At 42.1% G+C, this 21,312-nt stretch overlaps 2 protein-coding genes across 2 annotated transcripts in view; both read left to right on the plus strand.

Moving 5' to 3' along the window:
* The window catches only part of sn (fascin domain-containing protein singed), a 72,080-nt gene extending 67,167 nt beyond the window's left edge, over nt 1-4,913 (plus strand). The window contains exons 7-8 of the mRNA XM_019050518.2: nt 1,384-1,520; nt 1,904-4,913. Coding sequence (XP_018906063.1) covers nt 1,384-1,520; nt 1,904-2,112 — 346 coding nt within the window. The 3' untranslated portion in view covers nt 2,113-4,913. The remainder of the gene's footprint in view (nt 1-1,383; nt 1,521-1,903) is intronic.
* Nucleotides 4,914-18,948: 14,035 nt separating this feature from the next.
* Nucleotides 18,949-21,312, plus strand: part of LOC109037023 (uncharacterized) — a 41,645-nt gene continuing 39,281 nt past the window's right edge. Inside the window, exon 1 of the mRNA XM_072299089.1 lies at nt 18,949-20,798. Coding sequence (XP_072155190.1) covers nt 19,005-20,798 — 1,794 coding nt within the window. The 5' untranslated portion in view covers nt 18,949-19,004. The remainder of the gene's footprint in view (nt 20,799-21,312) is intronic.

Here is a 21,312-nt window from a genome sequence, read left to right on the forward strand (position 1 = left end):
ACCGTTCGCCAGAGAGGCGGATCTAGCAGGTTGTCAACCTAGGCTTTCCTCCATTTCTTGTCGGAGCGCTTGGAACCACGAAAATCGATTAATGGACCACTAGACAAGGTACAAATTTCAGCATACTGATTAATGTTCCTTATCCAAAATTTCACGTTAAACGCGATGCGCACAACAAAATTTACCAAAATCAACTCTTTACGAAGATACTTAATGATTCTTGATGCGTGAATTCAAACCATCCGCTCACAACGCTCAATGCTCTACGTGATTCACATCGTGCGCAAACGTTATCATGACAATTTTTGCGATATGAAAATCTGGCAACGTCGATCTTGACGCTTCGGCTCAGTTTTAGAAAATCACCTATAGTTTGAACAACGCATGGTGGGAAATGAACATTACTCGATTGAGAAGCTTGCTGAAACCGTTGTAGTGCGCGATTTGACTCACGTAGAGCTTTGAGTTTCTTGTGAGCGGGCAGTTCAAATTCCTCGTAACCAATGTGAAATAACGTTAATATCTTCGTTAGGAGTTGGTTTTAGTTGCGCGAATCGTGTTCCACGTGAAATTCTGGCTAAGGATCAAGTATCAGATTGCTTAAATTTGTACCTTGTCTAGTGTTCCATTTTAGTGGGCTTAAATGAACAGAAACGAACTTGGCCAAACCCTCTGGATCTGCCTCTAAAAGGGACCTCCGTTTACGAAAAATCTAAGTTGAGTCACTCATACTGGAACATGAAGGAGTCTACGTCCGTTTGTCCCCAGTTCCCTAAAAATTCCAGTCAAATTCAGACATTCGAAGACCTCCGTTCAATACCTCTTTTGTTCGAAATCGGGTTCTCTAACCCTCTTTTCAGATTCTTTCGCTGCGCTAAGCGTTTTCGTTCAAAGTGCCTTCAAGATAGGCAGTAAATATCCGTATCTCAACATGAAATTGCGTACCTCCTGTTTTGAAGGCGTTTTGAGGGCTTCGATAAACGATCATCTTGACCCCTCCTTCCTCTACTAAATGGATGATTTATCTCACATTTTAAATTTAAGCTATCAATAATGGGAAAATGAGGCCTTTAAAATGATGTTTACTTTGTAAATGCCACCAAAATTTTAATCAGCCTTAATCTTGCCAAGTGTCAAAACTGAAGAGACCCTCAATGCAGGTTTACTCTTCTGATTGCAGCTGTGGAAAATTTAAAAACGCTTGATATGGACTATTGTAATGATGCATTTAGGAGTAGATCTTAAGCTTTCCTGTTATGCTCAACGAGGCTTTCATGCAATTTCTTTCTTCAAAAGTAAACTAGGTTGTCTGTGGCTTTTACATGCATCAGACCCATTCTGTTTGTAAAACCTTGAATAAATTTGAATCATTTTATTTTTCAGGCCAATTTTAGTTTTGAAATCAGAGCAAGGTTTTGTTGGAATGAAAAGTGGATCTGGGTTCCGATTGGAGTGTAACAAAGCAAGTTATGAAACCATTCAGGTGGAGCGCGGAGAGAAAGGAGTCGTCTACTTCAAAAGTAAGTTTTATGCGCAATTATTTTCTCTGTGTATGAAATGACAAATTTAGAGCACTGAGTGGACTGCTAGACAAGGTGCAAGTTTAAGCATCATAATACATGTTTTTTCATCAAAATTTTACACAGAACACTATTTGCACAACAAAGTTACTGAAAGGCAATGATTTTTTTGTTTCTCTTATGACGTGAATTAAAATTTAAAACTGAGTCCAAACATTTACACAAAATAAACGCAGGATATCATAGAAAGATTAGTTTTCACAACCATCAGGAAGAACTAAATTAAAATATCACCGCCAAAGATGTCCATATTTCTCTCTGATCAAGACATTTTTCAAGTTTTATTTTCCGATGATCACTGAATGGTTTATTTTTCATTTCAGGTCAGAACGGAAAATACTGGCATTGCGACAGTGAAGGAGTTACAGCGGATTCCGACACTCCTGAAGGATTCTTCCTAGAGCTTCGTGAACCAACCAGAATATCAATAAAAAGCGCTGGTCCAAGCGGAGAATACTTGATTGCTGGCAAGAATGGAAACTTCAGACTGGGAGATTCCGATCACAATACCGCAACCAAATGGGAATACTAGACTACAATGAGCTTCGCTTACAGCTGTAAAGATGTTATGAGAATATTCCTTCAGCCTTGCTCCTAATTTATTATCTTATGATATTCTGTTCCATATCATTTGTACTTTTTTACTATTTTCTATCGATTTTCATTTTAAGCTTTTTAGATAGTTTAAAACGTGAACTTTACTCATGTGAACTCCATTTCGATTTGATTACTGGCAGGCAGTTTCATTTTTAAGTGCCATGAAATCGAGAATCAAATGTCACTTAAATTAATCAATTTCCTGTCCATTTTTGTTTCTCTCATCGGTTGCTTTACCTATGGCTCCGTTTCTAATTTCCAGCATGTGATTCTTTTCTGTTTATACAACAGATCCTGAACTGGATGTAGCGAACTTTTATTCTACTTATGAGAAAAGGATAACATCAGGAACTGAGAAATATTGAAATAATAGGAAACTTTCATGTTCACCCAGTGACTGCAAGGTGCTGTGACTTGGATGTAAAGAAAGTTTGCATATTAGTTATCAAACATACCTACAATTTAACAAGAATTTTGATCAAATATCCCGGTGTAACAATGGAGGAAATATCTTTGTATTTAAGAAGTATGCAGTTATCAAACTAGTCGTTAGGATATCGCTGAAGTCTTATTAATTTTGTTGAGTTTATGATATGTTGAATGAATTTTTGTTTTGTGTTAAGAAGTCGTTATTATTGGGATTGCATTCGAAATCAAACAGGTTCAGCAAAATAGATTAAAGATATGTTGAACAAGTCGCTAATTCCAACATTATATAATTTGACAAAGAGGAAATACGCCCCTTTGTGTGGTGCTTTTCTCAGCTTCTGAATTTTCATATTTTCTGGGACATTTAAAGTTCAGATTTTTCCATTATCACAAATTTTTCAACCAAGTACTATGTGTCCAGCAGCAATTTTTTTAACTTAGCCAAATTGCTATCTTTGACATATGCAATCACAACAAAATGGGACGATTTAATAAAAATTCCATCATGATTCTCTCATTTGGGCAAAATTGCTCACCTTGGTTCTCCCATTTTTTTCAATCGTTTCTCTCGAGACCCTTTAGCAGTAATACATCCATTTAATTTCCCACAAGAATTTGAATCATAAAAATTAAATTACTATCAACAACACAAAAAATCTTGGAAAGAACACTTGGGGAAATAATTTACGATAGACTGCATCAATTTTAATACATCAGAAGTATGAAATAAAAGAAAAGGAGAATCTTCCATCTTTAAAATTCTGTTAAGTCAAAATTAGGATGGAGAAATATTTAGAGAAAAATTCAACGTGTAACTAACAGGAATACAGAAGAAAACGTGTAGAGGTTATCAATTCTTATTCTTTTCCTTTCCTAAGTGCAATATAATAGTTTTAGTCTCTTACTAAACAAGTCAAACCTAATGGTGATAATGTGATTTTAATTTCCTAATGCCTGCCGATGTGTGGCATGGATACTTTTTATTTTCCTAAACTTTCGGTATCTCAAAAACTAACATCTCGTTTAATTTAATTCTTAGAGCTCCCTATTTCTGCAGTACAATAGCTCTCAAGAAGCTTTCAAAATAGGAGGTATATAATTTCATACTAAGGTAAGCTTTACTATTGCATATCTTGAAGGCACTCTTTGAACGAAAGCACTCAGTGCAGTGGAAGAATCTGGAAAGATATTACTCTGTCGCACCACCTTTGGAATGCTTTCATTTTTCGAAGGCCACATCTGTAGAAAGCAGGGAGTGACATGAAACCAAAGAAAAATTAGTTTTTATTGTAACATAAAATTTATTTATTACAGCTAAAATTGGCTGCCATGAATTGAAAGTTCTATACATGAAGGCGAAATGTAATTTAACGATAACTTTGTATTTAATTATTGTATAAGTTGTAAGTGAATTCTGCCCCAAATGTCTGAGGTTTCCATAAATACTTAAAAAGATAAGGTTGAAATGAAAATCCTCTTAAATGTTTTTTTCACAGGGCAGATTTAATGATTGTTGGGATATAAATAGAGGAAACTAGCGTGACAAAGTTTGTTATTTTAACAGAAAGTAAAAAAATTATGTAAGTAAAGTCTTAGTTTGTAAAATGAAAGTAAGGAGGTCATATTTTGTTTAAAAAAAAAAATGCGTCACCCAAGTACATAAAGAATGCTTTTTTATAGTGAAAATTAAATAACTTAGCTACCATTTGAAATGCAAAATAAGATTTTATGTTTCGATTTTCATATTGAAATTCTTTTATAGTAAAATGCTAAATTTTTGCAGAAAGTTGGTAATGTTATTTAACAGTGGCTTGTGGAAGTCATTTTCATTTTTTCTTAATACATTTTTCTCCATTCAATTATTTTTCTTTTGTTCATATCATGTTGAAGGATTTTTTTTTCTCATTTTAATTTTAATTCCATTGAAAGCTATATCTGACTGTCATTGCTCTACTATACTGTGTCACTGTCCTCTGAATCTAATCTTTCAAAAGTAAAATTATCACACCGAGCACACTCATAATTGTCACTTATTTTACCGTATTTTATTAGCAGATTTAATTGTATGGGTGGAATTATCTGTTCAATGGTTACTCTTAAGTTTTTACATGCTAGAGCCCTTTTTTAACGATAAAATAATTTTAAATCTGTAATTTCGTGTACCAACTAAGGTAATTTTTTAAGCATTTTTGTATTTATGAACGCATTTATGTATACTTTTTTAATGATATTTTTTATAATTCGTATTTGATATTTGATATTGTATACTTTTGTATTTCCTGATAATAAAAAAGTTATAAACATTCATCTCAGTCAAAATTTGTTTGTTGCCTTCATAATTCAGGTTTATCTTCAAGCATAAACAATCAAAGATTTTTGAGTCTACTTGAAACTTTCCTTATCGCAATATATACCTTCCAGTACATTTCTTGTGTACCGCAATTTCTTAAATGGACTATTAGACAAGATAAGCATGTAAATACATACTACTGTACATATTTGCTCATCAAGAACTCATCTTTAATATATTTGTACTGATAATTTTTGAGAGGGCAACTTTCTTATCATTGAATTCATTCCTTCATACATTTGACTGCGTTAAGCAGAAAGGAACCAAGCCACATCAGCCATTGCCAAATTTAATTGAGCAATTTCATTTTTTACATGTAAATGGTTTTGCAGATTTTTGTGCCGATTTCAATGAATTTTCTGCATTCTACGAGGCAAATTCCATAAAATTCTCAAAAGAATTTGCACAAACGTTCTCTTGTAAAAAATTAAATTGCCCAGTCAAAGTTGGCTGCAGCTGATGTGGCTTGTTTCTTCTCTGCTAGACGCGGTCCAGTTACATTACCAACTTTTTTGGCATTTTTAACGCCTTCCCCCTTTACGATGCTTTTGTGACTTAGGTCCAAGCTGCCTCACAAAGAATCGATTGTTTTACATACAAGTAGGTACATTTAAAAGTAGAAAAAATAGTGTAGCCAACTTTCAAGAACCGCCACTGGTGCTAATGAGGACTACGTCGTTTATAAAATTAAATTTTGCCAAGTGGCTTGTAAGGCCTTCTCCTGCCTGGCCGAGTAGATATTTATTTCCGAGAAAATATGATCCAATCAACTCATACGTAGGATGAAAATTTTTCCTTGAAATTTTCAGGTACAACTCCTCAAGTGCAAATAGAAACATAGGACATCAAAATCGATAAAACGGAATAATATTCAGAACAAATGGTGCATTTTATCCTCACATTTTAAAGCAATAATACGAAAGTTTCAAATGAAGCTTGACAATATTTTTTCGTTAGGAAATTCTCTTTACTTTCTTGAACGTGCGTTACTGTCTCTGAACCGAGGGTCGCGAGGTTTGCGGAAAGAGTGATATTGCCTCTAATTATTAATTGACACGCCTTTTTAAACCCACTCTTTTTGAAGTGTCAGAAATCAATTTAATTTGTTTCTGGCAGAAAGGCGTGCCATCCCTACTAGAAATGTTCCTTGCTATTTCCTTGCTTTTGGTTTCTTTCATCCAAGGCAAATTGCAACGAACTTTTTCCTTGCTTATGATTTCCTCGCCTGTGATTTCCCTGGCTATAATTTCCTTGCTCATGGTTTCCCTGCTTCTAATTTACCTGTGAAAATATAGGGGTGCGCGTTCTCTACGTGATTTTGTTAGCACTACATATATAACGTCCTTTCAAATGTGCAGCTGCGTTGATACACCCAGGTGGAGGATCGTAGAGTTGTTGCTTACCTACCTTAAAATCCGCGCCGTCCTAGTCGGGATTAGAACCCTACCTCGGCATGGAGTTGAAATCCCCAGCACTTTACCACTAGACCAGCGAGGCTTGACATGAATGGGCCCCTAAAGTTAATATCTTGAACTATATCGCAGGCCTCTGGGTCCGTAATCAGGGCCGGATTTACCTACCCGCCGCCCATGGGCCGCCTGTATTTTGCCGCCCCCTTCTCATTCGTTTTGAAACATCAATAAAAACCATCAAGTGAACGTGCCGGAGGAAAAGGGGTGCATAAGACGCGTTTACTCATGTTGGAAATATTTTTTGCGAAAGCCCTGTCAATACTACCAGCAAAAGTTCACGGAACTCTGCGCGAAAGTTGTTTCGTAAACCTATCTCTGTGTAGACAAGGCCTTCCATTTATAAGAAATGAACGAAAAAATTATTGAAGAACAAACAAATGTGGTTTATAATTTTAACTTCTGCCGCCGCGCCGCGCTGACCGCACTGTGTTTGGCGCAATGCGTGAAGTATTCCTACAGTCTTGTAGGCGCTATGCGTTTCCCGGACCGCTGGAGAACGCACTGTGTTTCACGCAATGCGTGAAGTATTCATGCAGTCTTGTAGGCGCTATGCGTGTCATTTGCGCGTTACTTACTTACTTCCGCATAATAACACTTGAAATAATTTTACTTACGTATTTTTTTCGTAATGTCGAATCTCCCTCATTAGCGGTTGTATATTCGCGGTGAACCAGTATCTCACATCCCTTCATTCATTACCAGATGAATTTTCTACTCAAGTTAGCGATCATGATTACGAAAGTAGCGTGATAAGTCAGTATCCAGTATTATCGGAGCCTACCCCTTGCAGGCTGACAAATGGGACTCAATGTAAAGCTTTGTATCCTTACACTGCTAATTTATACGACGATTTCAGCTTTACTTAGTGCTGCAGCACGTTGTTTTTTGACTAATTTTAGCGCGCATTTGAGACCAACTGAATTTCCATCTCACTTTTTATAGAGGGAACGGGAACGGGCTCAGCGCTACAAGAGGGGGAGAGAGGGGGGGAGAGAGAGAGGGGGAGAGAGGGGGAGAGAGGGGGGAGAGAGAGGGGGGAGAGAGGGGGGGAGAGAGGGGGGAGGGAGAGAGAGAGATAGAGGGGGGGGGGTGGACCAAAGACTAATCCAGGCAATCCCAAAACGAACTGGATGGGTTTAAAGGGAAAAAGATCCAAATAACTTTTGGGGGAAAACAATGAGTTCTCTCCAAAATCTAAGCGACACCTCAATGGCAGCATAGAGCAGAGCATTGCGTTGCGAGTTCACCATCGCGCCTTCAATTCTGCAGATGCGACACGGACATCCATCGAGTACGAATAGTTGTATCTCTGCGCCTTCGTCAAGGTGCATCCTTTCCCTCGCTGTATTTTCAAGTTTTGTTGGTTCCGATCGTCTTACCTGTTGTGGTGCTTCGAGGGCTACGTGAGCAACACAGTCGAAGGTCGAAGATAGGAGAGACGAATTCAGACCTCCTTTTTCAACTTTTCCCCCGATTCTGAGCTACATCTCATCAGCCGCAGCATGAAGCGGAGCATTGACAGTTCACGCCTCCCGCCATCGCGCCTTCAATTTTGCGGATGCGACACGGACATCCATCGAGTACGAATAGTTGTATCTCTGCGCCGTCATCAATGCGCATCCTTTCCCTCGCTCTATTTGCACGTTTTGTTGGTTCCGTTCGTCTTATTTCTTGTGGTGCTTCGATGGCTACGTGAGCAACACAGCCGAAGATAGGAGAGACGTAATCGGGTCTCGTTTTTCAATTTTTCTTTCGAACGTGAGCGACACCTCATTGGCAGCCTGGAGCAAAGCGGAGCATCCAGAGTTTACGCCTCGCGCCATGATGACGTGTCTAAAGCAATAACCATTTTTTGAAAGAAAAACAAATAAATAAAATTTGCCAGAGATGTCTCAAGCATTGCAAAGGGTGCACATCTAAAAATTTAACATTTTGGCGAGAGTTGCATCGTGCCGGGGAGTGTTATTTTGACGACCATCTTTAGAAATCCCAAGCCCGGTCGAATTGACCCGACTACCTCTTATAGGAAGTTGTATTCAGCAGATAAGGCGGAGGGGCGAGAAAGCGCATGAAAATATTACCAACGTGAAAATTTCAAGATAAGTATTTCTAACCTTCAAAAACGTAGAAATAACATAGAAAACCATCAAAATCGATGTATTATGCTCTGCCCGAATTCCATCATACTTACTGCGTATCTTTTAGCTTGCAGTCAGTTCAGTGACATTGCTTTTATATCTTCTGTTGACCAGCATAGTGGCCAGGAGCAGAAAATGAGCCACCATCGATGGAACAACGCAATGTGGGTAAAAAATCGTGAGGTAGTTGTTACGTGGCAAATTACGAAGAATTATTGGAGTCACTGATTACCTTAATCCGACACTCAATTCCCTTAGATGTCATATCGGGAGAAAAGAAGCGAGCGTAACTCTGTCGGAGTGTAGCGCCTAGATGCGACTAAGTGTGCTCAGTAGCCTCCGTGTTGCAACTGTTGCACGTTCCAAAAATGAAGGCGTTTTAACTTTCTATGCCCAGGCATCGCGTACTGCGCACTGCGCACTGCTAGAAAAATGGCGACGGAGTCTTCACGGAGTGATCGAAGACTGGCGGACCATTTTCCGATGAGTAACGGCCGCTAATAAGTAGACGCAGAGGGAAATATAGCTGTAGAGAAGGAAATAAATCTTTTTTGTACACAATTTTCGTCTGCGATTTTTTTTTCATTTGGAGCTGTCAATGAAAAAAGCAGTTCGGTCTTTTAAACCGAAGTTCGGTGATGCAAACCGAATACTGAGGATGATATGGAACACGGAACTATTTGATTTGTAAATTAAACGCTCATTTGAAAGCGCCCATTTACCAGTAATTTGATACGCTGAATTCGTTAGTGGCATCAGAAATATCGTAATCTCGGTTGAATGTTCGGTTTCAGGAAGTCTCCAAAGTACCACCATTGTACGCCAAGAAACCAAGTTGGCATTTTCATTCTAATACACCCCCCCCCCCCCCTCGAAAAACATACGAGTAGTTCACGTCACTCAAGTTTGAACACTAGGAGAAGTTCTTCCGGGCTAAAGAGCACCGTATGAGCCATCATACAGGTCGTCAAGCGTTGCCAAATTTCCTCTGACAAATTACGAACTTTCAGGAAAATTTGTAAATATTTCTCTTCAAATTTTTCAGAAGATTTTTTTCGTAAATTTGATCTAAAAAGTCAGAAAACTGCAAGCAAAAATATTCATAACTTCCTTAAAAAATTAATATTTTCAGAGAGGAAATTTGGCAACATTTGAATGCTCATACTTCGTTTTTACTTAGCACGCCAGTGTTCAAGGGCTACGTTTAAACTGATTGAGGGAGAGAGGAGGTATTAGCTTGCCTTCCGTGATCTTACGAAGGGAAGAGGTGGTTGAGCCTAGTCTAATTTAAGCTTTAAAAAAAAAAAAAAAAAAAAAAAAAAAAAAAAAAAAAAAAAAAAAAAAAAAAAAAACATAATTAATATATTCTCCGATAAGAATATTTTTTGAATCCTTTTGTCAGGTATTCTCCTTAATTTTCATAAAAACTGGGACGAGGGGGAGGGTGCTTTAATTTAATTGCGCAAATGTGGCTGAAATTAGTCGAGAAACAACGTGCTGCAGCATTAAGTAAAGCTAAAACTCTTGAATGATATTATGAAAATTACCAAATTTTAATGTCGATTCGTCGTATAAATTAGCAGTGTAAGGATACAAAGCTTTAAATTGAGTCCCAATTGTCAGACTGCAAGGAGTTGTAGGCTCCGATAATATTGGATACTGACTTATCACGCTACTTTCGTAATCATGATCGCAAACTTGAGTAGAAAATTCATCTGGAAATGAATGAAGGGATGTGAGATACTGGTTCACCCCGAATATACAACAGCTAATGAAGGAGACACTACGAAAAAAATACGTAAGTAAAATTATTTCAAGTGTTATTATGCGGAAATAAGTAACACGCAAGCCGCGCAAGTGACACGCATAGCGCCTACAAGACTGCATGAATACTTCACGCATTGCGCCATTGCGCCAAACACAGTGCGATCTCCAGCGGTCCGTGAAACGCATAGCGCCAACAAGGCTGTAGGAATACTTCACGCATTGCGCCAAACACAGTGCAGTCAGCGCGGCGGCGGAAGTTAAACTTATTAAACCATATTTGTTTGTTCTTTAATAATTTTTTCGTTCATTTCTCATAAATGGAAGGCCTTGTCTACGCAGAGATAGGTTTACGGAACCTACCTTTCGCGCAGAGTTCCGTGCGATTTTGCTGGTAGTGTTGACAGGGCTTTCGCAAAAAATGTGTCCAACATAAGTAAGCGCGTCTTATGCCCCCCTTTTCCTCCGGCACGTTCACTTGATGGTTTTTATTGATGTTTCAAAACGAATGAGAAGGGGGCGGCAAAATTCAGGCGATCCATGGGCGGCGGGTAGGTAAATCCGGCCCTGATTACGGACCCAGAGGCCTGCAATCACGTATTTTTAAAGAAAATTATGTGTATTTAATATGTGTGGACATAACATGTATTTTTAAAGAAAATTATGTGTATTTTTCCTTGAAATTTTCAGATGTTTCGGAGGAAACTGTGAATAAAATTATCTAAAAAAAAATTGAAGAAAAATATTAATGATTTTCCTAGTAAATTAGGTTTTTCTTGAAGGAAATATGGCAACGTCTGAAGGCTCGCACGGCGTTTTTTCTTAGCAAGGCAGTATAAAAATACCCTACACGCAAAAACATTCTTATGCCGTTATATCATATGGACTGCGTTTTGCAATTGGGAGCTATAAATTCTGGTCCGGTTTAAAAACACCGTAAGTGCCATTAGTTTCCCTATGCACGTAAGTGTTTTTTCAGATGAGACAGAATTTATAGTTCCAAATTGTAAAATGCAGTCCATATGAAAAATCCATACGTTCACTATAATTCTGTACCAACCTTTCAAAATCTGCAGGTTTTCGGTGCACCTGTAATTACTTTTCCTTACGGTACCTTCTTTTACTCAGCTTAATTCAATTAAGCGTGCATAAAACGCACGGATCAAGTCGAAATTCCACAACACTCGGCGAATGACCCTCCTAAGAACTGCCCGTTTGGGCCGTGAAGTACCGCTACAATTTTGACGATGCTGTAATAAACAGACCTATGATGGAGAACGATAAGGAGGCGCGAATCCAGCTCTCGTTTATTATCCGAAAAACAGCACGCTCCTCGTTGGATCCTGGCGGCGCTTACGCTGTTTTGCGCGGGGGTCGCGGGATTTTGAGACGACGGAGACGCGGCAATAAAACAGAGGAAAAAGCGCATCGAACATCTGCTCCGATTGTGAAAGAATATTTCCTGTCGTAAAAGGAGCCGGTCGGAGCCATTTCCGCCATCCGCGCGATCTCGATGCACCGTTCTACCGTGCTGAGTAAAAACGTCATAAAAACATCCGAGAGTTGCCAAATTCACTCCGGCGAAACGTTTATTTTTGAGGAGAGTTGTGAATATTTCCTTTTGAAATTTTTGGATGATTTAGATTTGATTGGGAAGGAAATCCTCCGAAAAATTGAACGCGATATATTCACGAGTTGTTCTGAGGATTCGTGTTTAATCGAAGGCAATTTGGCGACTGACAAAGGTTTTTACGACGTTTTTCCTTAGAACGGCAGCATTGCTCACCGTTTGTCAAAATACGAGCAGTCAGGATCGGGATTTGTCAGCCTGCTAGGCGGTTCAGTCGACCAGGAGGCAATAACGACAACCGGACCTCGGTAATTCGCCTCTCCGGCAATTATATTTTTCGATGCTTAAAACGACGTTCCTCTAGTCGCCGAAATTCACCGGATTGTGACGTAATTCGAGATCAATTTTTAGAGACCCCGCGCTGCTGTCCTCCGCGTGGTTTGAAAGTGGAGGGTATTGATTCGATCGACACGGATCCATCGAGAAACAAAAACGTGAGCCGACCGACAGAAACTCGATCGACGCCAATGCGACTGAATTTCGAATTTTATTTATAATGTTTGATCCCTTCGTTTTACTTTTATTCTTTATTCTGTCCCTCGTTTTTTCGAGGATTTTGCTTGTGCTTATTATTAATTTTTATTTTTATGGACTTATGTTGTTTATACTATTTATTATAAGAGGCATTGTGGTTCTTTTAGCTTATATGTGCGGCGTAATTATCATTAATAACCACTTTGAATCCATCGAATTTTTAGATAAAATCCGCGAATCGATCCACAAAACGCCTGGATCACTCGTCGAACCCGTGAATCAATCAACAATATCATTAATCGATCGAATCAGTATTTCGATCAAGTCGCTGTTCATTAGTTCGCACGTTTTGTCTTTCAATCGAATCGACACTGTCTTTTTTTTCTTCTTCTTAAAAAATTAACTGTCAATTTATTTGCTGTGGATCGGTTCACGTTTTTTTTTTTTTTTTTTTTTTTTTTTTTTTTTTTTTTTTTTTTTTTTTTTTTTTGGTCGAATATCCTTGGTGCGGGGTGATTTTTGGAATTGAAGGACAACGTGATGGACAAAGAAGACAAATGAAAAATGGAGCAATCCCGTTGGTGGAAGCGGGTAGTTGTAAGTAATAGGCTAACTAAAGGCAGCCCACGATAGACCTTAGTTACAGTCTACGTCTCCCCCGGTCAATAACAACCACTTACCAACGAATAGGATCGTTCGTCTACCGCGTCGTCTTTCAATCCCAATAATCAGCTCACTGATAAAGTTCAGCTGATCCCGAATACACCGCCTTCCTCGGTGCTTAACACAGGACAGCGATATTCACTGCATCATGGACAACACTGCCGTGCTAAGGGAAAACGTCGTATGAACCTTCAGGCGTTGCCAAATTTTCTTTGAAAAACACGAATTTCCTGGTAAACTCATGAATATTTTTCCTCCAATTTTTCAGATAATTTTACTCGCCATTCCACCGAAAAGTCCTGAAAATGTCAAGGGAAAGTGTTCAGAAATTTCCTCAGAGATTAGCATTTTATCGAAGGAAACATGCCAACTCTTGAATGCTCTTACGGCGTTTTTCCTTAGCACGGCAGAACACCGAAGCAAATCCGTCAATACCCTCGTTCGGCAAGATGCTGAACTTTAAGAGACGGGCGAGGATGTCAACACACAATCGCGAGGGGGAGGGGACGAGTATGCTTGTTATGCGATAGCCCCGCGCCCGAGATGAGACCCCTGAATGGACGGAAAAAAGCATTCCACCTGCTCGTGTTGAAAAATTGATGCGCAGATGGGAAACTGATAGAGAGAAATCGTGATACCACGATCCTCTGCGAGGAACCCGAGTTGCCAGTCCTCGAAAGAGACCGGGAGCCCCTCGCGAGAAGTCTCACGTGGAATGGGAATTTTGGCCACGCCACCCCGCGGCCCGCGGCGCCCACGACCTATCGCAACTTTAACGCCGCTACCTCTGTGCTTTGATTCTTCACTCATGGGAACTTTTATTTCAGCTTTTTTTGTCGCTCGACGACGAACTCAGTCTGCGGTTCCCATTTTCCTCTGTTTAACTGTTTTCTCTATAGACTTGTCTATCATGATGTTTTTCTTCTTCTTCCTCTTCTTCTTCTTCTTCTTCTTCTCTTCTTCTTCTTCTTCTTCTTCTTCTTCTTCTTCTTCTTCTTTCTTCTTCTTCTTCTTCTTCTTCTTCTTCTTCTTCTTCTTCTTCTTCTTCTTCTTCTTCTTCTTCTTCTTCTTCCTCTTCTTCTTCTTCTTCCGCTTCTTCTTCTTCTTCTACCTTCTCACTAGGGCCGTGACCCTGTTTGTCTAGCCTCTAAATTAGTATATAAATATGACAAATAACATATGATGGCGATGAGAGAGGGTTCAAGCGCAGAGGAGTGCGAATATCGTGGTACCTCAAAAATCACGTTAAACAAAAACTCGGGCCATTGCTCTTTTTCCACTGCATTAAAGTCTCCAAAAAAAAGAGTGCTTCCCTCCTAGACCCAATCAAAACTGTTGAGCTTGAGATGAAAAGTAACAGCGGTCATCGAGTCTGGAATAACACATGAATGCAGCACTAATAATGAAGCCGGGTCACCATTGCTTATTTTTTTACTATTACGTTAGAAGTCTCCAAAATTGTGCTTTTTAAGATAAAATACGAGTTTTAAGCTTAAAAGGTAGGATAACGCCGGTGATCAAGCCCTCTTAAGACGGGTCATTACTGCTTATTTCTCTACTCTTGCGTTAAAGTCTCCAAAAAAGGTGCTTTTCTGGATGCAAATATACAACTTTTGAGCTTGAGAGGCGGGATAACGGCATTCATTGAGCCTGGAATAACGCATATGAATTCAGCCCTATTAAGCCGAGCTACTTTTGATTTTTTTTCTACTCTTGAGTTCAAGTCTCTAAAAAAGGTGCTCCTCTAAATGCAGCTGCGACGTTTCATTTTAGGGATAATTTCGGTCATCGATTCTACAGCCCAAATAAGCCGAGCCATTATTGCTTATTAATCTACTCTTGAGTTAAAGTCTCAAAAAAGGCGTTTTTCTAGATGCGATAAAACTTTTGAGCTTGAGAGGGGGGATTATTTCGGTCATCGAGTGCAGCCCTAATAAGCCGGGCCATCATTGCTTACTTTTCCACTCTTGCGTTAAAGTTTCCAAAAAAGGTGCTTCTCTAAACGCATACGACATCTCAGCTTGAGAGGAGGGATAATTGGACATATTTCTGTCAAACGGAACTGTGTGCATTATGACGTGAGCTCTGTTATGCATATATTCCTTATGGGTCTCAGAGCTCATGTCTTAGTGCACATATTTCAGTTTGGCAGAAATACGTCCAATTTCGGTCATCGAGTGCAGCCCTAATAAACGGATCCATTATCGCATATTTTTCTACTCTTGCGTTATAGTCTCCAAAAAAAGTACTTTTCTAATCGCAGGTACGACGTCTGAGCTTGAGGGGAGGGATAATTTCGGTCATCGAGTACAGCCCTTATAAGCTGGGCTATTTTTGCTTACTTTTCTGCTCTTGCGTTAAAGTCTCCAAACAGAAAAATCCGTGATTTTTTAGATGCAGATACGACTTTTGAGGAGAGGAGGAATAACGGCGATCATCGAGTCTGGATTAACATATGGAAACAACCCTAACAAGCCAGGCCAGAATTGCTTTCTTTTCTACTCTTGCGTTGAAGTCTCCAAAAAAGGGTGCCCCTCTGGATGCAGTTACGACTTTTGAGCTTGAGAGGAGGTACACTTTCAGTCATCGAGTCTGGAATAACATATAAGTACAGCTCTTTTAAGCCCGGTCATTACTACTTAATCTTCTAACCTTGCGTTAAAGTCTCCAAAAAGAAAAAAATATGCTTTTCTAGATGCAGATGCGACATTTGAGCTTGAGAGGTGAGATAACGGCGGTCATCGAGCCTGAAATAACATATAAATACAGCCCTATTGAGCCAGGCCAGCATTGCTTTTTTCTTATTTTGTCTCCAAAATTGTGCTTTTTAAGATGAAAACACAAGTTTTAAGCTTAAAAGGTAGGATAACGCCGGTGATCAAGCCCTTTTAAGACGGGTCATTACTACTTTTTCTCTACTCTTGCGCTAAAGTCTCCAAAAAAAGGTGCTCTTCTAGATGCAGTTACAACTTCTGAGCATGAGAGGTGGGAAAACGGCGGTCACCAAGCCGGGATAACATACGAATACGCCCTTAATAAGCCGGACCATTATTCCTTACTTTTCTACTCTTGCATCGAAGTCTCCAAAAAAGGGTGCTCTCCGATGAAGATACGACTTTTGAGCTTAAGAGGAGGAATAACGGCGGTCATCGAGCTTGGAATAACATATGAATACAGTCCCAATGAGCCAGGCTAGCATTGCTTTTATTTTTCTACTCTTGCGTTAAAGTCCCCAAAAAAAGGGTGCTCTTCTAGATGAAGATACAACTTTTGAGCATGACAGGTGGGAAAACGGCGGTCACTGAGCCAGGATAACATACGAATACGCCCCTAATAAGCCGGACTATTATTGCTTACTTTTCGACTCTTGCGTTGAAATCTCCAAAAAAGGGTGCTCTTCTATATGCAGATACGATTTTTGAGCATGAGATGAGGAATAACGGCGGTCATCGAGCCTGGAATAACATATGAATACAGTCCCAATCAGCCAGGCTAGCATTGCTGTTATTTTTCTATTCTTGCGTTGAAATCTCAAAAAAAAGGGTGCTCTTCTAGATGCAGTTACAACTTCTGAGCATGAGAGGTGGGAAAACGGCAATCACCAAGCCGGGAGTTAACCCGGCTCAGTGAGGGGCGTATTCGCACGAATACGCCCCTAATAAGCCGGACCATTATTCCTTACTTTTCTACTCTTGCGTCGAAGTCTCCAAAAAGGTTGTTCTCAGATGCAGATACGACATTTGAGCTTGAGAGGCGGGATAACGGCGGTCATCGAGCTGGAGTCGGAGACTCGGCAGCGCGGGAGTCCGACGACCGGAGGCGACTGGAGGCTCCTCGGCTCGGCGGGGACCGCGGTGGCACTTGCAGCGGCTGCGGGAGCGGGAGCAGCGAGCAGCGGCCGGGCCGCCAAGACGAAGAAGACGCGGCCGACTCGACCTCATTCCTCGACGCTCGACGGCCGAGCCGATCGGAGCCCGACCCGCAAACGGCTCACTCGCACGGCGACACCGCGACCGCGCCACGCAACAATTTCGTACGAGCATCGTCGCCCGATCCGTATTGATTTCACCCGCGTTTCATCCGTCGCTAATTGAGCGGATCCCGATCGCCGAATCGCGAAAAATCTCGCCTCTCTGTTTTGAAAGTTACGCGTCATGTGCGCCGCCCGGGCCCGGCTAATCGCTCCCGGATTAATTGACTTTGGCCCGAGCCCCGTCGGCTTCTCCACCGCGGCCTCGCGTATTTCTCCTTTTCCACAATTTCCCTCTTTCCCTTTTCCCCCCGCGCCCGCTCCGAGCCCGACCCAGTGACCTTTCACCCTTTTCACCCCCGCGTCCGTTGTGTCCTGTTCTCTTGGCTTTGCACCCGTCGCCAAGGGTGATAAACCTCAGAGTGACTTTTCTCATATCTGACCGCATTATTCGCCTTCGATTTTCACCGCGGTGGTTAGTTGTGCGTTGTCTTGGTGGATTCCAACCGTTCGCTGACGGAAAGCGTAATTTCGAATTTCTGCCTCTGCTGGATCATCATTTGAGTTTACTTTTTTCTCGGTAATTGTGCGTTGTTTTGGTGGGTTTCAATCGACTGCCACCGGAAAGCGTTTTCCTTCCTTATTACCAAGTGACTTTCTTCGTGTTTTTGCCCTTGTGGGTCTAATTTTTATCGTGATAAAGGTGCGTTTTTTCGGTGAATTTTCATCCTCACAGACGGGAGTAAAACTTGGGTCTCTTTATTTTCCCGGCTCATAACCCTCACGAAATTTTTCTTGTTTCTGCTCCTATGAGCCCAAGATTCTATGAGCCGCTTCTTTCTATCAGGATGATCGTGAGTTGCTCCCGTGCATTTTGAGCGCTCAGGAGTAGAGATATAACTCGAATGAGTGGCGTGCTTCTACCTGATTGCTCAATGACATATTTCCTATCCTCGTTCGTTTGAACCATACATTCCTCGTTACTTTATGTTGTGAATCACGTCACTGTTTTTGGAAAAGGGTGCTTTGCTTCGGTGAATACTGTTCGTTCGCTAGAGGAATCAAATTCCTGAGTTTTCCGGTTTTTTCAATTGTTTACCTAGTGACCTTATTCGCGTGACAATACCTCCGAACCAACCATTTGGTGCCACTAACCCACCAACTTTATCACCGAAATTGGTTATTTGGCTATCTGAGGACTTTTTACGAAGTGCAAAAAAAAAGAAAAAAATACATTTGCGTTTATTGTCAATGCAGTTAATCGCCAATTGACCTTTTTGAGTGTTCTCTCCCTTGAACGCGCAGATATTCCGTCACTGCTGTGCTAAAAATCATCGATACTCTCAATGAATTTTGCGTTGCTCTATTTTTGACTTTTCGACGAGGGAATCAGAATTTCATGGCAAGTCGGGGTTTAAGCCCTATGATTGGAATCTGAATTGAAAAAGAGGACGTCGCCTCTTTATTTGTAGTTTTTTTTTCCTTTCCTCTCTCCTGGATTCGATTTAACCGCCAAACTAAGAACGTGCGTGAGTGTGTGAGAGACGATCAGCGGCTTCTTAACGGTACGCTGAGCTTTTAAAACGTGTTCAGATCGTCGGATTGCCTGACCTTCGCAGCGTTGCCGCTTCAACAGGTGCAATAAAGTTTAGTCCAATTTTTTGTTAAGTTTTCTTTCTCGTTGCTTTCAGTAAGATTCCAGTTAACTTGTTTTTGTTCTTTTTTTAAAATTTACATAGTTTAATATTTTCGCTTTTTCTCGCGAAGCAATACATTACCTCAATAATTTGAATGTTCGGAGCAAGCAAAGTTACACTAAAACGATGAAAGTCATTTGTTATTAGAGTCTGGGCGATGCAATATTTTTTCCGCGATGAATACGCGTGATAAGATTGGATTATTGATTTTAAGCGAAGGTTCCGAGTGATTAAAGTGCCATGTCGATTGCAAACGCGAAAATCCCGCCGCCCCTGCCGGTGAAGATGAAGCGACCGCTGCGCAAGTCCTTGGTGAAGGCCGAAGGGACGGAGCCCGGGGCCTGGAAGCTGTCGGAAGAGAGCGCGAAGAAGAGGATGAGCAGCGTCGGGGTCGGGGGTAAAAATAGCTCGGAGCTCATCGAGAAGACGGCCAACAACGTGGTGAAGATACGCGTGGAGTCGACGCGGCCGCGCGGCGGTGGCGGCGGCGGCGCGGCGGCGAGCGAGGATGCCGCTAGGTCGTTGCGCCAGTCCGTTAAGCCGTCGAGAGCGGTGCGCATCAACATAACAAGTTCGGAGACGGAGGACGAGTTCCCGGCGAGCAAGTCCGTCGTCCGAATCGCGACCGCTAACCCGCCGCTCCGGAGCCCGTTCGCCCAAGAGCCGCCGCCGCTCCCGGCCAAGAAGAAGCACCTCCGCTTCGGCGAGAAGCTCGCCAGCGGGCAGCACTCCCCCGACAGCGGGAACAGCAGCGACATCGAGCGGGTCTCGCCGCCGGTCCAGCAGTGGGTCAGCGACGAGGAGGACCTCAGCTACGACTCGCTCAACAGCTGCGAGAGCGGAAGCCTGGAGGACAAGTTCCAGAGTAGGCTGGATGACAAGCTGAGCCGGCTCCGTGACACCCACCTCCGGGCGCTCATCCACGACCGGGAATGCCGCCGCCTCGGCGACCGGCTCTCCCGCTTCATCCTCGAGGACCCCGCCGACCGCGACCACGACATCGACGCCGACCACGACAGCGGAGCCCCCAGGGACGACGACCAGGACATCTACCAGAACTTCCACGAGCCTCCCACCGAGCAGGACTCCGACTCCATCTATCAGAACTTGGACCCGGCCCAGACGAACTTCACCCAGGAGAACTCCAAAGACGAGGCCTCCGAGGAGGACTTCGAGAATGAGATCTATCAGAATCTAGATCCCCCGGCTCCCTATCAGAGTCACAATGGCGCTCGTTCTCAAGAGACCTCTTTCAAGGCTCATATCTTGCAAAGCATTCCCAAAATCCATGGACACAGTTTTCCTGAGCCAAATTTCAAGGCCAAAGTCACGCAGGACGAGAGCCTTACGGCCAAAGTCAATCAAAGTTTCTCCGAGGAGCATCTCAAGGCAAAAGCCGCGCCGAGTCTCACTGAGGAGTATCTCAAAACCAAAGTCAAGCTTGAGGACGGCCTCAAGGCAAATGTCACTGAGAGTAACTCTGAGGAGTATCTTAAAGCCGAAGTCACGCAGAGTTCCTCCGAGGAAGCAGATGTCACGCAGAGCTCCCCTGAGAGGAATCTCAAGGCCAAAGTCACGCAGAGCTCCACCGCCGAGGACTTCCAGGCCGATGTCATCCAAAGTTTCTCCGAGGAGACCTTCAGGGCCAAAGTCACGCTTTGTCCTCCTGAGGAGGACTTCAAAGTCAAAGTGACGCAGAGTGCCTCCGAGGAGACCTGCAAGGCCAAAGTCACGCAAAGTGTTCCCAAAGTGGAAGTTGGGGGAGTGAAGTCCTCTTCGGCGACGTTGGAGGCGGACTTCGACGCGAACAAGTACTTCAACTTCCACCTGAGCGAGCGGAACTTCGACAAAGGGCGCGAGGGCGCGGGTGAGGAGGAGGACTACTTCGACACCTTCGCCGGGTGCAACCACTTCACCGGTTCCGACTTCACGACCGAGTCGCCCACCATCCGCAGCTCCAAAGGCACCATCCGCGGGGTCAAGAACCGCGTCAGGGCCGGCATCGCCACCTTCCTTCAGATCCCTGCAAACAAGGTAAGCTCTATTTTCTTACCTTTATTTAAAACAACATAATGCATGACACATTCACGAAACAGCTTGTCTGGTATGCTGCCATACTAAGGAAAAACGCCGTATGAACCTTCATGTGTTGCCGAATTCCCTTTGGAAATCACGAATTTTGAGGTTGTGCCCAGTGGCGTGCCGTGAATTGCGATGTATCGATTGTTCTGCCATTTAAACCTATGGTAAAGAATCGATTATTAAGGTGTTCGCTGCGAACACCCTGTTTATCGGTCCTTTTCCATCGGTTTAAATGGCATAACATTCGACGTATCGCAATTCACGCCACTCCACTGGTTGTGCCAACTCTCTGAAGGGCTTTGGAAAGATATAGAGGACTTTGGCGGTTGGGTGTCGCAGAGCGCCAGAGAAAGCTATAAAAGTGGCTTAACGTATATATGTATGTAAATCACGAATTTTTGGGAAAATGTATCAATAACTTTCCTTCAATTTCTCAGATAATTTTGTTCGTAATTTCACCTCAAGT

Source organism: Bemisia tabaci, chromosome 4 (genome assembly GCF_918797505.1).
Source record: "Bemisia tabaci chromosome 4, PGI_BMITA_v3".
Classification (NCBI taxonomy): domain Eukaryota; kingdom Metazoa; phylum Arthropoda; class Insecta; order Hemiptera; family Aleyrodidae; genus Bemisia; species Bemisia tabaci.